An 18061-nucleotide genomic window follows, 5' to 3' on the forward strand; every position below is an offset into this window, starting at 1 on the left:
GCACCATGGACAGCGCTGAGTGCTCACATGTTAAAATGCTGAGCATCTTACTGGAAATACACACACACGCACACGCACACACACACACACACACACACACACACACACACACACACCACAGACACACACACACACACACACACACACACACACACACACACACACACACACAAACAACACAGCCATTACATTACTTATTTCTGTCAGGCTCAGGCTGCAACTGAGAACTCTAGTTCATATCCCTGCTTCAGTCACTGTATAAACTCTCCTCTCCTTTTCCTCTCCTCTCTCCTCTCCCTCCTCTCTCCTCTCCTCTCCTCTCCTCTACTCTCCTCTCCTCTTCTCTCCTCTCCTCTCCTCTCCTCTCCCCTCCCCTCTCCTCTCCTCTCTCCTCTCCTCTCCTCTCTCCTCTCCTCACCCTCGTCTCTCCTCTCTCTCCTCTCTCCTCTCCTCTCCTCTACTCTCCTCTCCCCTCTCCTCTCCTCTCTCCTCTCCTCTCCTCGCCCTCCTCTCTCCTCTCCTCTCCTCTCCTCTCTCCTTTCCTCTCCTCTCTCCTCTCCCTCCTCTCTCCTCTCCTCTCCTCTCCTCTCCTCTCTCCTCTCCTCTCTCCTCTCCTCGCCCTCCTCTCTCCTCTCCTCTCCTCTCCTTTCCTCTCCTCTCCTCTCCTCTCTCCTCTCTCGTCACTCTCTCCTCTCCTCCCCAGGTTTTGGTCATGATAAGTTTGTGTATCCGGACCCTAAGGAGCCAGAGTTTGGTCGTCTGGTCAGGAAGTACGCCTACAGCATGTACTGGTCCACGCTGACCCTTACCACCATCGGAGGAGACTCCGCCCCCCGTCGAGAACTCTGAGTACTTCTTCGTTGTCGCAGACTTCCTGGTCAGTGTGCCTATGTGTACATTTTCATTCTAGACTAGCACTCCAATTACTGGGAGTAACCAGCTTTAGGCAATACTTTAATTACAAAGTTTACACATCATGTATACATTTCTCTATTAACCCGATTCATTCAAGAACACTCTCGTCATAGATTTAACCATTTATTGCATAAATGGAATGCAGTTATGTTTGGCGTTGAAGGCTCCGCTCTTTACAGAAGATGCTCCTCCCTGAACCAGCCCAGCAGCATGCTACGCCGAGCAGGGAGGGCCGCAAAAATCCCCCATGGGGATACAAGATTCCAGATAAATGTAAAGCCATAGCGAGTAACAGAGGGAGCCTAAGCAAGACACAGCTTTCAGTGTGGCGGCCCCCACCCTCTGGAACTCTCTCCCGGCAGAGATCCGCAACGCCCCATCCCTGGACATCTTCAACACCCCACCCCTGGACTCCTTCAACACCCCATCCCTGGACATCTTCAACACACCATCCCTGGACATCTTCAACACCCACCCCTGGACTCCTTCAACACCCCATCCCTGGACTCCTTCAACACCCCATCCCTGGACTCCTTCAACACCCCATCCCTGGACATCTTCAATGCCCCATCCCTGGACATCTTCAACATCCCATCCCTGGTCATCTTCAATGCCCCATCCCTGGACATCTTCAACACCCCATCCCTGGTCATCTTCAATGCCTCATCCCTGGACATCTTCAATGCCCCATCCCTGGACATCTTCAACGCCCAATCCTGGACATCTTCAACGCCTCATCCCTGGACATCTTCAATGCCCCATCCATGGACATCTTCAACGCCCAATCCCTGGACATCTTCAACACCCCATCCCTGGACATCTTCAACGCCCATCCCTGGACATCTTCAACGCCCCATCCCTGGACTCCTTCACGCCCCATCCCTGGACAAGAAAACCCCTCAAAACTCACCTGTTAACAAAGCCTTTGGCCTATAGTCAACTCTCTTCTCTCTGTTCTGTTTTTATATTATATGGGTTTCTTGAAAGGCGCTATATAAATCTAAGTTATTATTATTATTACTATTATTATATTTTCCTATTCTATTCTATTCTATTCTATTCTATTGTCCTCCAGGTGGGTGTTTTGATCTTTGCCACCATCGTCGGTAACGTGGGTTCCATGATCACCAACATGAACGCTGCCAGGGCCGACTTCCAGGCTCGCATCGACGCCATCAAACAGTACATGAGCTTCAGAAAGGTATTAGCTGGCTAATTAGCTAACTGGTTAGCATGATAGTTACCAAGCAGGTGTAACCCAGGTATATAATCCATCAATACAACAGCTTGGATAAATAATGACTTAACATAGAAATCCCTTTCACTAGATTTACATCATAAATGGATTGACATAATACAAACACAATATTGTCTGTCAGTGAACAAGGGGTTAATTTTATTTGTTTTCGTTTGACTGGCATTTCATTTGTTCAATCAGTGAACTCTTAGATAGGCCGCAGCAACCAATGACCGATTAGCAGAGGTAGACACTTCCTGGTCCCTCGCAGTTTATCTGTTCCCCACTCATTGCGATCTCCCCTTTGCTTGCTGTTGACACTCAGGGCAGTCGCAGCTCTTTTGCCCACTTGACTGAATGGTGACGCTGCGTTGCTGATGAGGCCACTTGAAACTATGAAAACAACTTGAACTCCGGTCAGGTTTTGGCCCTTAGGACAATCCACTTCCAGAACGAGACACCCAGATCTTCCAGTCGACTGGTGGCGAGCCATACCCAGAGAACCTGAACGAACTCACACACACAAAATCCCATACATCTGGTGCGGTAGGAGATACGCGAGTACCCCCCACACACACACAGTCCATTCAAGAGACTTTGCCCGGGACAACCCCCCACACACACACATCACCTTATTGGGCCCGACATTTATTTTGTGTGCACACCCTTATTATTTATAGTTTGTTATTTTTCATACAATGTATTTTATATCTGTTTTGTATTAAATTGCCATATCTTATTTTTCGATAAAATCATTATTGGTATTCAAACTCAGGCTCCTTCCGTCCTAGTTCTTCTGATTGGTCCAGATTTATTTCACACTCCTAGTGTAACCGGAGTCACATAATAAATAGTAATAAATATCGATAAAAGGGTTACATAATTGGCGAGCCAGCCAAGGAGCCTGTTTAATTGAATATCAGTACTGAATTGATACGCAATATGTATTTTATACAACAGTCGGGTGTTAAGATTCCAAATACGGTTATTGTGAGTGGGGTATCCGAGGTAGGAAATGCAGATGAGGTGTTAGATTTCCTCAAGAAGTATGGTGAAGTCCACAAAAGCGTTCTGATTGATGATTCGTCCTCTGACTTTTACCAAAACCTGATCGTTGAGTATTCACACGGCTCATCGGTAGAGCAATTAGAGCCACTGCTGCCATATAAGTACACACAGCAAGATGAACCCAACATGGTGTACTTTATTAGAACTCTAAGCAGTGTTTACACTACTAAGAAAGGCAGTAGTTGTACCAAGACGTACTTAGCTGAGTTACAGGACTTGGCAAAGCAAAGTGGTAAAAGCTATGAGGAGGTGCTGAAAGAAATGATGGCGCAGATTAGCGATGATATTGAGACTATACAACAAGTAAAAGAGGGAACCCCCCCTCTACTGGTTGAGACCCCTGTTGAGAAACCAGAGCTCCTCATTTCACCCTCAGCTCCTCCTCAGAGCAACAACGCATTAGACCTCACTTCCTCAGCGTTGAATACTAATGTAAAGAGTACTCCATCTCTTTCACTAAGAGATGTGAACCCACCAGAGATTCAGAAGGTCGTGGTTGAGCATATTGTAAGGAGGGAGGATATTGGTTCACACATGCAAACTCCAGTAAGACTCCGCTCTTTCTCTGGAAAGACTCCCAGACCTAATAATGAGACTGACTATGACACTTGGCGTTCCCACATTGAACTGCTCCTAAATGATCCCAGCATGTCTCACCTTCAAATATCCAGAAGGATCCTTGAGAGTTTGCTATCACCTGCAGCTGACGTTGTTAAGGGGCTACGTCCAGACTCTCCTCCGGCAGCCTATCTGCAGCTGCTAGACTCAGCTTTTGGCACTGTGGAGGATGGAGAGGAGCTTTTTGCTCAATTCATGAACACCCTCCAAGATCCGGGTGAGAAACCATCTACATATCTTCATCGGCTGCAGCTAGCATTAAACCTAGCCGCAAGAAGAGGAGGGGTTGCACCTGGAGAAGTGAGCAGGCATCTTGTTAAGCAGTTCTGTAGGGGGTGCTGGGACAATGCTTTACTCTCTAGCCTGCAACTCGAGCAAAACAAACGTGCCCCACCTTCATTTGCAGACCTCCTGCTGATGCTACGCACTGAAGAGGACCGACAAGCAGCAAAAGCTAGCCGTATGAAGAAGCACATTGGTTCTACAAGACCAAGAGTCCAACTTCAGTCCCAGAGTGCATGCGCCTGTGTGGAGTCAAAGGACAAGCCAGAGGCCAATCCCAACGCCATAGATGAGCTTAGGAAGCAGGTGGCTAGCCTACAGAGTCAGTTAACCTCTTTCATAGCTCAGACAAAGACAAAGGGGTCTGACAATAAGGGAGCTACTGGGAAATTTCAGCACAGAGCAACAAAACCAGACTTTGTAAATACAGACATGCAAAGACAAATGAAGAAGAAGCAGATGTACAGACCCAGGCCCTGGTACTGCTTTAATTGCGGAGAGGACGGGCACATCGCCCCGTCTTGCACTGATGCTCCAAACCCTGCTTTAGTGGCTGAAAAGAGGAAACATCTAGAGGAGAAACAGCACATGTGGGAAAGACAAAGCCATTCTGACTCGTCTTTAAACTAGATTCAGTTCCTGTTGTGGGACAAACGGGGGCTGAAGAGAGTTGGCAACGTCCCTCAGACGTACATAGCAAAGCTCAAATATGTGCAAGTTTTGAACATTTTAATAGGACCCACCCTTTTAAGCTTCCAAGGGGGTTGGTTGGCACAAAGAGTACATCTCAAGTGATCATTAAAGGTGAACAGGTTAACTGCCTGCTTGACACGGGTTCTCAAGTCACAACAGTTCCCCGGTCATTTTATCAACAACACTTTTCAGAGCAGGAGATTAAACCGTTGCATGATCTCTTAGAGGTAGAAGGGGCTAACGGTCAAACTGTGCCCTACTTGGGCTACATAGAGATGACACTTAGTTTCCCAAAGGAGTTTCTAGGAGCATCTATAGATGTGCATACACTTGCTTTAGTTGTCCCTGACTTTCGAGCCACCTCACAGTCTCTCGTGTTAATAGGCACCAATACACTTGATGTGTTATATGACATCTACTCTGACACACAATTGACACACCCTCAGCCCATTCCACATGGTTACCGAGCAGTAGTCAAAGTGCTCCAGCTCCGACAAAGACAGACTAGCAATAGTCATCATGGCATGGTAAAAATGCAAGGCAGGAATTCTGAAGTCATACCAGCGGGTGAGAGTGTAGTAGTTGAGGGAGTCATTGTAACCAATGGTTTTCAGCACGAGAAGTCTGTTGTCCTTGAGCATCCATTTTCTTCTTCCTTACCTGGTGGTTTACTGGTGAAAACTGGCTTAGTCGACTTTCCTCAGCGGCGGCCTTATAAGTTACCAGTAGTCATCAGTAATGAATCTGACCATGATATTGTCCTTCCTGCAAAGTGTGAGATTGCAGAAATCAGTGCATACCAGAGCATTTTGTCACATGAACACAGTGTAGTCAACTCACCAGAGACTGCACCATCCCAGAAGACAAACCTGGAGTATAACTTTGGAGAGACCTCGATTCCATCCGAGTGGAAAGAACGCATCAAACAGCAGCTGGACAGCATACCTGAAGTGTTTGCGCAGCACGACCTGGATTTTGGCCGCACAGACAAAGTGACGCATCACATCAACCTCTCTGATGAAACACCTTTCAAACAGCGTGCTCGTCCAATTCATCCACATGATATTGAGGCTGTCCGCAAACACATTCGAGAGCTGCTTGACACAGGAATAATCAGAGAGTCAGAGTCACCATTTTCGTCACCGATCGTGGTGGTCAAAAAGAAGAACGGCCAAGTACGGTTGTGCATAGACTACAGAAAGCTGAATCTACAGACAATAAAAGATGCGTATGCTCTCCCAAAGTTAGAGGATACGTTCTCCGCACTCTCGGGTTCACAGTGGTTTTCCGTCCTTGATTTGAAATCTGGTTACTATCAGATTGAAGTCGAGGAGGCAGACAAACCTAAAACTGCTTTTGTATGTCCTCTCGGCTTCTGGGAATTTAACCGAATGCCACAAGGTGTGACAAATGCGCCTGGTACGTTCCAAAGATTAATGCAAAAATGTGTGGGGAACATGCACTTAAAAGAGGTATTGGTCTTTCTTGACGATTTGATAGTGTTCTCAAAAACTCTAGAGGAACACGAGGAGAGACTGATGAACGTGCTCACTCGCCTTAAAGAGTTCGGGTTGAAGCTATCCCCTGAAAAGTGCATGTTCTTCCAGACATCAGTCCGCTATTTGGGGCATGTGGTTTCCAGAAATGGAGTTGAAACCGATCCGGAGAAAATCGCTGCCCTTGAGACTTGGCCAGTCCCTGAGAACTTGCGCGAATTGAGATCTTTCCTCGGGTTTGCTGGGTATTATAGGAGGTTCGTTAAAGGCTACTCTAGCATCGTGAAGCCCCTCCATGATTTAACATCCGGTTACCCACCTCTCCACAAGAGATTCAGCCCGAGAGAGAAAGAGCAATACCACAACCCAAAAGAGCCCTTTGGAGGCCGCTGGTCACCAGCCTGCCAGCTGGCATTTGAACTAGTTGTACAAAAATTAACCACTGCTCCAGTGCTCGGTTTTGCGGATTCTCAGAAGCCCTACGTGCTCCACACTGACGCTAGCACCACTGGGCTCGGGGCTGTCTTGTATCAGGAGCAGGAGGGTCAGCTTCGAGTCATAGCATATGCAAGCAGGGGCCTGTCGCGCAGTGAAAACCGCTACCCAGCACACAAACTGGAATTCTTGGCGCTCAAGTGGTCAGTGACCGAAAAGTTTAGTGATTATCTTTACGGTAACCATTTCACTGTTGTTACCGATAGCAACCCGCTAACATATATATTGACCTCAGCAAAACTAGATGCGACAAGCTACAGGTGGCTGGCAGCACTATCCACGTTCTCATTCAAGCTCCTGTACCGTCCTGGAAAACAAAATGCTGATGCGGATGGATTGTCCCGCAGGCCTCACGGGGAACTGTCGGATGATCTAAAGTCTCAAAAAGAGAGAGAACGCATATGTCAGTTCACTCAGGATCATCTCTCTGACCCAGAAAACATTGATGCCGTAGATCAAGCTGTTGTACAAGCAATCTGTGAGAGGCAGCTCGTCTACAGTGTCTGTCAAAGTGACCAGAGTTGTGATGGTGGTGTTACTTTAGTTGAAACCCTTGCCCTCTCCACTGATGCTGTGCCTGACAGCTATGGTCAGGAAGATAAGCTTGGAGGATTGCCTGTTATTCCCCATCTAACTGAGGCAGAGTTGACAGACAAACAAAGAGCTGATCAGTGTATAAAGCATGTCATTTCTCAGATTGAGAGTGGAGACAAACCACCTCCCACCTTGAGGAGCGAACTCCCTGATCTTCCACTTCTGCTGAGGGAGTTAAACCGCCTTGAGCTCCTCAACGGCATCTTGTACAGGCGACGTCAAATAGGGTCTCAGACATCCTACCAGCTCATACTGCCAGCTGAGCTTCGTGACACAGTCTTGACCAGCCTGCATGACCATGTTGGTCACATGGGGATTGACCGCACATTGGATCTTGTAAGGACTAGGTTCTACTGGCCGAAGATGGCATTGGATGTGGAGAGGAAGGTGAGAACCTGCGGCAGGTGTGTACGGAGGAAGGCACTGCCTGAGAGAGCTGCACCTCTGGTCAACATTAACACCACAAGACCTCTTGAGCTGCTATGTATGGATTTCCTCTCCCTTGAACCCGACACCAGTGGGACCAAAGACATTCTTGTGATCACAGATCACTTTACAAAATTTGCTGTTGCCATCCCAACACCTAACCAGAAGGCCCGCACAGTTGCTAAGTGTCTGTGGGAGAATTTTGTTGTGCACTATGGCATCCCAGAAAGACTACATAGTGATCAGGGGCCAGATTTCGAATCCCGCACAATTAAGGAGCTCTGTGAAGTGGCTGGTATACGCAAAGGGAGAACAACCCCATACCATCCTAGAGGCAACCCTGTTGAGCGATTTAATCGCACCCTGCTAGACATGCTCGGTACACTACAAGGCCAAGAAAAGTCTCGATGGCGTGATTTCGTGAAACCCCTGGTCCACGCCTACAATTGCACCAGGAATGAGGTGACAGGTTTCACGCCATACGAACTGATGTTTGGGCGTCAGCCTCGCCTGCCGGTTGACCTGGCATTTGGATTGCCAGTACAAGGGGGTCAGCACACTTCACACTCCCAATATGTACTAGGCCTGAAGTCACGTCTTGAAGAGAGCTACAAGATAGCCACCAACAATGCTGCTAAAATAGCACACAAGAATAAAACAAGATATGACAGGCGTGTTACTGCCTCGGACTTGGAAGCTGGTGACCGAGTACTGGTCAGGAACGTCCGTATTCGGGGAAAGCACAAGATTTCCGACAAATGGGAGTCAACTGTCCATGTAGTGGTGAAAAGAGCCGGGACCCTTCCGGTCTATACCGTCAAACCGGAAAACAAGGACGGTCCTCTAAGAACACTGCATAGGGACTTATTGCTTCCATGTGGATACTTAGCTGCGGAGGAAAGCAGTGAGCCTGTTCAACAGCCCACAAGGCGCCGGCCAGGAACCCGTGCAAATCCTGCTTCAGATGCAGATCACTTCTCTGAAGAGGAGGATGAGATCATCCCAGTTTACTGGAGGAGTGAACCTCCAGCAGCTCAGGTTCCAACTGTCCATGAGAGTACAGAGCCACCTGATCCAATTACGTCTACTGTGCAGGATACACAGCATCCTGGACCTCCAGGCAATAACCCCGTTGAGAGTCCTGCAAATGCTCAAAATGTTGATTGCACTCCCGAAACTGACCAACCACCTGACATGCTTGATGATACTTCTGATAGTCCCTTGACACTTCGTGAGCCTGACAGCTATCAGGGTGACACTGAGTCCTTACTTACCGACAGAGTAATACCCACTGAAAATGACTTACCTGAAAATGACTTACCTGAAAATGTCTTACCTGAAAATGTCTTACCTGAAAATGTCTTATCTGAAAATGACTTACCTGAAAATGTCTTACCTGAAATTGTCTTACCTGAAAATGACTTACCTGAAATTGACGTACCTGAAAAGGACTTACCTGAAAATGACATACCTGAAACACAAACTGAGACACTCCCAGATACTCTAAATATGGTTGGTGATGTTGAGGGGACGAGTACACCCCAAACTGATAGCCAAGAACATGTTAGTCCTGTCAGACGATCAGCCAGAAATAGAGAACAGCCTAGCCGACTCCAGTATGCAAAACCTGGAAGCCCACTGATGGCTATTGTGCAGTCCTTGTTTCATGGTTTGACTACAGCTTTCGCTGATGCCTTAAGTGAGAGTCGAGACACTGAATTCCACGTTATATCACCCCTTCCGATAGTGACCGCACAGCCACTCCCATGCGACGGGACGTGCATGAGTTCAAGGGGGGAGGGTGTAACCCAGGTATATAATCCATCAATACAACAGCTTGGATAAATAATGACTTAACATAGAAATCCCTTTCACTAGATTTACATCATAAATGGATTGACATAATACAAACACAATATTGTCTGTCAGTGAACAAGGGGTTAATTTTATTTGTTTTCGTTTGACTGGCATTTCATTTGTTCAATCAGTGAACTCTTAGATAGGCCGCAGCAACCAATGACCGATTAGCAGAGGTAGACACTTCCTGGTCCCTCGCAGTTTATCTGTTCCCCACTCATTGCGATCTCCCCTTTGCTTGCTGTTGACACTCAGGGCAGTCGCAGCTCTTTTGCCCACTTGACTGAATGGTGACGCTGCGTTGCTGATGAGGCCACTTGAAACTATGAAAACAACTTGAACTCCGGTCAGGTTTTGGCCCTTAGGACAATCCACTTCCAGAACGAGACACCCAGATCTTCCAGTCGACTGGTGGCGAGCCATACCCACAGAACCTGAACGAACTCACACACACAAAATCCCATACATCTGGTGCGGTAGGAGATACGCGAGTACCCCCCACACACACACAGTCCATTCAAGAGACTTTGCCCGGGACAACCCCCCACACACACACATCACCTTATTGGGCCCGACATTTATTTTGTGTGCACACCCTTATTATTTATAGTTTGTTATTTTTCATACAATGTATTTTATATCTGTTTTGTATTAAATTGCCATATCTTATTTTTCGATAAAATCATTATTGGTATTCAAACTCAGGCTCCTTCCGTCCTAGTTCTTCTGATTGGTCCAGATTTATTTCACACTCCTAGTGTAACCGGAGTCACATAATAAATAGTAATAAATATCGATAAAAGGGTTACACAAGCAAGCCTGTTTTGAGCTTGTGTGGGCTGAACATGGGGCACCATGTGGGCTGCCCACAGTGAGCCCCTACCAGCCATGAAATGGTGGCCACATGTGGGGTCCAACATGTGGGGCTCAAGTGGGCAGCCCACACCAAGCCCAAATAACACTGGGTACGTTGTGGGTTGCCCACAGTGGGAGTTAATGAGTTAGTTGGTTTGAAATGACATTACTTGACTGTCTGTGGCCCCATAAACTGCTTAACTCCCCCCCTCCCAGGTAACTAAGGACCTGGAGAAGCGAGTGATCAAGTGGTTTGACTACCTGTGGACCAATAAGAAGGCGGTGGATGAGAGAGAGGTGCTGAAGTACCTGCCTGACAAACTGAGAGCTGAGATCGCCATCAACGTCCACCTGGACACCCTGAAGAAGGTACACACACACACACACACACACACACACACACACACACACACACACACACACACACACACACACACACACACACACTCACACACACACACACACACACACACACACACACACACACGTATGTATGTATGTATGTATGTACACATAGATGGGTGTCATGCTATTATTCATTACTTTAACACCACACTAGAATGGCCATGGTGGTTGTTAATTAAAAAAAGACAATGCTGCTGGTACTGTACCTGACTTTTCCTAAAACTGTATTTTAAAATAGTTTTGATATAAATTACACAAAAAGCAAAGAGAATATTTATTTACATACAGAATTTCCCGGGGTTCTAGAACTACAGTATTCTTAGCCTTAGCCTATCTATTCACTTTTCACCCCCCCCCCCCTTCCTTTTTAAGATATCCTAACACAATAAATGCATTAATATCTCAATTGTCTATTTAACATGATCGATTATAGAGTTTGGAATCTAGTTGACAGCTGTTCTATATTAGTCATGGAATTCTGGCCCAATGAGGAGTGTTAAAAACTCCAGACTGTATATTTAATCCAGCTTGTGCTTGTCTTCTCTTGCGTGTCTGTCTCTCCTCTCAGGTGCGTATCTTTGCAGACTGCGAGGCAGGGCTGCTGGTGGAGTTGGTGCTGAAGCTGCAGCCTCAGGTGTACAGTCCAGGAGACTACATCTGTAAGAAGGGAGACATCGGCAGGGAGATGTATATCATTAAGGAGGGCAAGCTGGCTGTGGTCGCCGATGATGGAATCAAGCAGTTTGTCGTCCTGAGCGACGGAAGCTACTTCGGAGAGATCAGTATCCTGGCTATTAAAGGTAAGACTGACTGACTGTTTACTGACTGACTGACTGACTGACTGACTGTGAGTGAGTGACTGACTGTTTAGTGACTGGCTGACTGTTTACTGACTGACTGTTTACGGGGTACGGTGGCGCAGTCGGTAGCGCTGTCGCCTCACAGCTAGAAGGTCCTGAGTTCGATTCTCGCCTGGGATGCTGTGGGCGCTGGAGTTGTGACCCCCCCATATCTTCAGTGCCTACTGCCCAGGTGGGCTATCTCGTCGAAAGGGCCTTTCTGTGTGGAGTTTGCATGTTCTCCCCGTACCCCCCAGGGGGTTCCTCCGTACATAACCCCCCACTAAAAACATGCAGAAGATCGTCATCCGACCAGTGACCACAACATCTGAAGTTGGTCCAATGATGGTCCAATGATGGTCCCCGGGCGCTGGAAAGAAATAGCGACCACTGCTCCTGGCCTGCCTGGAGCAGGACAAGCCTGGATGGGTCAAATGCAAAGGACATATTTCACCGGCCACCGTCAGCATGAGTGTGTGTTGTGACCGCATGCATGTGTTGTAGTGTTCGTGTGAGAATAAAGACGGGCTTCCGTCTGAAATCGTGTTTACTAACTGACTGATTGACTGTTTACTGACTGACTGTGACTGACTGACTGTTTACTGACTAACTGTTGACTGACTGACTGACTGACTGACTGACTGACTGACTGACTGTTTACTGACTAACTGTTGACTGACTGACTGTTTACTGACTGACTGTGAGTGAGTGAGTGAGTGAGTGAGTGAGTGAGTGAGTGAGTGACTGTTTACTGAATGACTGACTGAGTGGCTGACTGTTTACTGACTGACTGAGTGACTGACTGTTTACTGACTGACGGACTGACTGTTTACTGAATGAGTGAGTGAGTGAGTGAGTGAGTGAGTGACGGTTTACTGACGGTTTAGTGACTGACTGACTGACTGACTGACTGACTGACTGTTTACTGACTGACTGAGTGACTGAGTGACTGTTTACTGACTGTTTAGTGACTGACTGTTTACTGCCTCCACTTGAAAAGAAAGAAACCAACACACCCAGTTCCATTAGAGAGATAAATATACACAGGGAAAAACATCCAAGTCTGCGTTAAACGATTATGTGAAAACCACACGTACATTTCTTCTTCTCTCCACTCCTCTAACAGGCAGTAGGGCAGGCAACAGGAGAACGGCGAACATCCGGAGTATTGGATACTCTGACCTCTTCTGCCTTTCCAAAGACGACCTGATGGAGGCGCTGACGGAGTATCCGGATGCCAAGGCCATGCTGGAGGACAAGGGACGGCAGATCCTGATGAAAGACAACCTGCTGGACCTGGAGGTATGGATGCTCCTCACTGAGGCACTGAAGAGTCCCATTCCAAATCCAGTCTCCACAGTTTGAAATAACACCCACTCTGACCAGTAGCGGCTCCAGCCAATTGTGGCTGGGGGGGCTAAGGGGGGGCTTAAATATTTACAGCAGGGGCTAACTTTTTCTACATAAATAGACAGTGGTTCTCTTCTCAACCTGTGGTACAGGTACCACTGGTGGTACGCGGGGGCCCCTCCCTCTCATACATTCATATGGTGGTGATTTCTCAGGTACTTGTGTAAAAAGGTTGAGAACCACTAATATAAGAAATAATAATAATAATATGATAGGCTCTAATATTAGACAAGGAGGGTCCACTGCTTTTCCATTTAGAGAGCCAAATCCCCAACCCAACATTATGCATGTAAGTGCTTCAATGAGCTGAAGACTGACTGTGTATTTAGCCCTATGTCACACTGTATGTTGAGACTGATGAGTCCAGTTACACAAGGCTATATGCAGCACACACATTTAGATGGTAAATCAAGCAAAGCCCAGCAAGTTGGGCGGAGCCAGGCATGAAATCAACAGGGCAGAGGTGTTTACAGCATTCAATATCAAGCCAGAGGACAAACAAGTATGAGGAAAAGTTCATAATTGAAGTGGAAAACCACAAAATAATATATGACACAACACATCCTTTTTACAAGCACAACACCAAGCAAGTCCACCCCTCCTCTGCTTCTCCAGTTGGGAACAATGATCTTCTGCCTGTTTGTTGTTGTATTTATCCAACATACAAATTGTCTCGCTCGATTTCACCGTGAGAACTTGTCGGTCTCGTCACTCCAGCTGTCTGGTGGAGCGGAGCCGTGACGTGCTCTGCACGCAGCCGGTTAGTGTTGGCGGAGCACAGAGCACGGAGTAAAACCGGAGAACAGCTGCAACCAGTGCAATCCCGGCGTTATGTTCACATTCACACCACACGCATGAGCACGGCGGCCAAAAAACACAACAGCACAGTAGGCAACGCATGTCTTAACAAAGCCATTATGTATATATCAAATATAAATTCCATGCCCTGGCAGCCTACCTGTTAACATCAGTGCGCTCGATCCTAGACCTGTGTCCAGTCCAGTCCGTGTACAAAGCAAAATAAAGTATCTCCTTTGTGATAGCCATCAACATAAATGCTTGATCAAAGGCGCGCGATACTAACGCTAGACGCTTGTTTTATGTCCATTTTCCGTAGATATTGACATGTCTGTATGGAAGTTTAACTTCCGCGGTGACTTGAGAGACGCTTTGCCTTGCAGATGGAACAGACCACTTTGAGCAGAGCAGAGGGGAGGTCCTTCTATCACACCATGCAATAATACGCGCCAGTATGGAGAGAACCCCTCTATAAAAAATGGTCCGGCCCGGTGCAGACAGCCACGTATGCTGTGTTCAAGGATGCTGGGAATTTTCACTTCTATGATGTATTAGCCTAGTTTAGTGTTATAAATTAAGTTTTTGTTTTTCTCCAAAGAAATTTCCAGGGGGGGCTTAGGGGGGGCTTGGCTAATTTCAGGGGGGGCTGAAGCCCCCCCTAGCCCCCCCCTGGCGCCGCGCATGACTCTGACCACATCACCAGGGGGCCTAATTCTGCTTTGTCTAAAGTCAAGTCAAGTCAAATCAAGTCAAGTTTATTTATAGCCCTAATTTACAAGCCTGTCTCAGAGGGCTTCACAGAGAATATGTCTACTTTCAAGTTTTAAGTTTATTGTCATAATCCGGCAACAATGCAAACATCTTGCTTATAAACGGGGAGCGGAAATCTGGCAGTGTCTGAAATTGACGCCTCCAATGGGAGAGCAGCTGTAGAGCAGGGGAGGGCTTATGCCAGCAGCCTGTTTCCGTGCAGCCAGACTAGCCGTGACGTAACATTAGACAAAATCTGTGATTTTGGAAGCCTAAAAAAAAGCAGGTTTACATGCATAGAGGGCACTCTCACTTTCCTTGAAAATGATAGTGTGTAGAATTCTAACAGTTTAGTCTCAACTGTGGAGATTTTGACCAAAATTGACCTTCACACACCACCTCAAAAGCATATACTGTATATTGGTTAAAAAGTGAAAAATGTGTTTTAGGGGTTAGTCCTCCTTTAAAAAGTGTGCTAGTGCAATACTGATATGGATTAGAGAGAGAGAGAGAGAGAGAGAGAGAGAGCGCACGCACACGCACACACACACACACACACACACACACACACACACACACACACACACACACACACACACACACACACACACACACACACCAGTCAAAAGTTCAGCAGCAGGTCTAGCTAAGCACTATCAAACAGGATTGAACAATCTTATGATAGAGTGAGAGAGGAGGGAGTGGGGAGAAGGGAGAGAGAGAAGAAAGAGAACAAACAGGGTATACTGGGGCTGATCATGTTATCATACTGTAGCCTATATTATAATTACCTGGCAATTGTCATATCATTACGATGATACCACTGTATGTCATACATGACTAAACTAAAACCTAAACTAAAACATAACCAAGTTGTTTTAGGTGCCTGAACGCAACCTATACGGTCTCGTATGTGGCGTCACAAAATGGCAATAAAGGGTACCCAGTGTGTTAAAAACTATGCGTCATGACAAAGCAGCGAAATTTGACTCCCTGGGATGAGAATGAGTTGAACAGAACAGCATGACACTTGAGCTAAGCTAGGCCTCCATGTTAACAAGCCACAATAGTGTTTCAGTCATTCAGTGGTGTTTTGAGAGTAGTTTGAGAGTAGTTGCTTACTGGTAACTAGTCTAGATGCGGAGTGATACTGAATTGTGCAAAGGAATGACGTGGTAGCCGTGGTATACTATACGCTCAATATACCATGCCTATATGAACCAATCAGATTGCTTGATTTGATTAATAAACATCTCCCTCTGCTCTCCAGCTGGCAGCACAGGGCCCTGACCCCAAAGACATGGAGGAGAAGGTGGAGAAGATGACGAGCGTGCTGGATGTGCTGCAGACACGTTACGCCCGGCTGCTAGCCGAGCACGAAGCTACGCAGAGCAAGCTCAAACACAGAGTCACCAAGCTGGAGAGGAAACTGGTCCCACCCCCAGCCCCGCCCAGCGACTAGCCCCGCCCACACATTGGGAAGGTTAATACTGCGATGTTCCTCCTGTTGGTTTTCTTTCAGAGCGCAGAAAAGTTGACTTTGTGGTATTTTTTTGGTATTGTATCAAAACAAAGCTACAAAGCCCGCAGCGTGACATCTTTTTATTCTTTTTTTTTATGCATGGACACGGTTTAAAAAACATACACAAACTGTTTTGCGAGTTACATTGCTGCCATCTGGTGGAAGAGATGGAGAGATTTGCAATTACAAATGCAGCAGGAAAAATGTTTTGAATTTGTAGGTTTCATTTTTAATTGGTGTTTTTCAATGTATTCATCTGGCGTCTCAACAGTAGAATCAGCTTCACTTCCTGGATCACCTGTAGTAAGGAGGTGAAAGGTCACATGTCACACACTGGATCAATCATCCTTTGCATCTTTGGCCCAGTACTGTGAGTCTAACTGAAGCCAGAGGTGGCGCTGTTCTACTGTAAATCAGGTCTGGGTCTGTAAAACTAGCTGCTTCTCACCCTGTAAGTCCACAGTCACTCATTGCACTAACGACCATAGTTTCGTAATCGTATATTTTTCTATAATGTCACTGATAAATAATATTGTTTGACTTCCTGTCATATGACAGCTTGTAACATGTAAAGCTCTCTAGATCAAATATGAACAAAATACTGTCAGATGTTTATGCTGCAATAAAGACATTTTATAAGGAAGCTTTGCCTATTATTGTCATCACTAGATAATGCCAGCAGTGTCTGTCTGTCTCTCTGTCTGTCCTTCGCGTCTCTCAAGAACCGTTCGTCGGATCTACTTCAAACTTGGGGAATGCACCAAATTCCATGCAATTCGGCATAGCACCACCTACTGTCAACACAAATAGTGGTTTATCTCAAGAGCCGTTCCTCCAATCGACTTCAAACTTGTGGACTGCGCTACTGGGAACCTGACAGAGAGCAGTGCCGAATTTCGTGCAATTCGGCAGAGCGCCACCTATTGGCAATCAGAGCTAAATATAAACATATTGCATAATTACACCTCCAATGTGTCAACAAACTCTTTGATGATATCAACTCAGACAAATGTATGCATACAGATATGTATGCACTTCATTTAGGAGAGAATATCTCAATAGACTAATATGACCCCTGAACTGTGACCCCGGGCTCTATTCTCCCCCTGGCCTTAAAGTGGCCTTAGGTGCTAAACTGGCCTTAAACGCAAAAAACACGCTTTACGCCTGACTACCGCTGACTCGGGAGGATAGCGTCATGTTTTTATGCCCCGAAATGCACTTTACGCTGAAGAGGCGTGGCGCAGTGCCAGAATAGGCCAGAATGGGCGTTTCGGCCTTAAATACCAGCCTAAAGCGATCTTCCCAACGGCCGTTAATTTTGCGGTTAAGGTTTTTTCAAAACCAGGCCTTATTCAGTGCACCGGGGATGCACCCACGGCGTTATCCTATTTTGCGGACATGCCTTTCCAAAGCAACTCTCAGTTGTGTCTGCATGCTCGTCTGATACAGACTTCTCCCTCTCAATCACTCTCTCTGCCGCTATCTCACTCTCTCTCCCCCTCTCTCTCTCACTCCCGCTGGGCTGCCCTCTCTCTGTCTCTCACTCTCTCGCTCTCTCTCACTCTCTCTTTCACATCTTTCCCAGTCATCTTCTCATCCCCTCCTGACTTACATGATTTTTGCTTCTAGGGCTTTTCGCAACCGGACTGGAGTCGCTCCGTGGATCGGAGCTTGGAAGCAGGGCCGGCCCTAGTCATATTGGTGCCCCAGGCGAGTTTTGATTTGGCAGCTGTATCTGTAGGTTCTTCACAATAAAAATTATCCGGGTGTTTTGTCAATGAAAGTTCACCGCTAGTCT

General features: G+C 46.7%; 1 protein-coding gene across 1 annotated transcript in view; it reads left to right on the plus strand.

Annotated features, from left to right (window-relative positions):
- The window catches only part of cnga1b (cyclic nucleotide gated channel subunit alpha 1b), a gene marked incomplete at its 3' end in the record, with an annotated part of 25409 nt that extends 9209 nt beyond the window's left edge, over positions 1 to 16200 (plus strand). Inside the window, 7 exon segments of the mRNA XM_083640834.1 lie at positions 704 to 819; positions 821 to 877; positions 1991 to 2116; positions 10753 to 10905; positions 11510 to 11741; positions 12907 to 13082; positions 16009 to 16200. Coding sequence (XP_083496960.1) covers positions 704 to 819; positions 821 to 877; positions 1991 to 2116; positions 10753 to 10905; positions 11510 to 11741; positions 12907 to 13082; positions 16009 to 16200 — 1052 coding nt within the window.
- Between the last annotated feature and the right edge of the window lie 1861 nt (positions 16201 to 18061).

The sequence above is a fragment of the Poromitra crassiceps genome (genome assembly GCF_964638095.1).
Source record: "Poromitra crassiceps genome assembly, chromosome: 7".
Lineage (NCBI taxonomy): Eukaryota > Metazoa > Chordata > Actinopteri > Beryciformes > Melamphaidae > Poromitra > Poromitra crassiceps.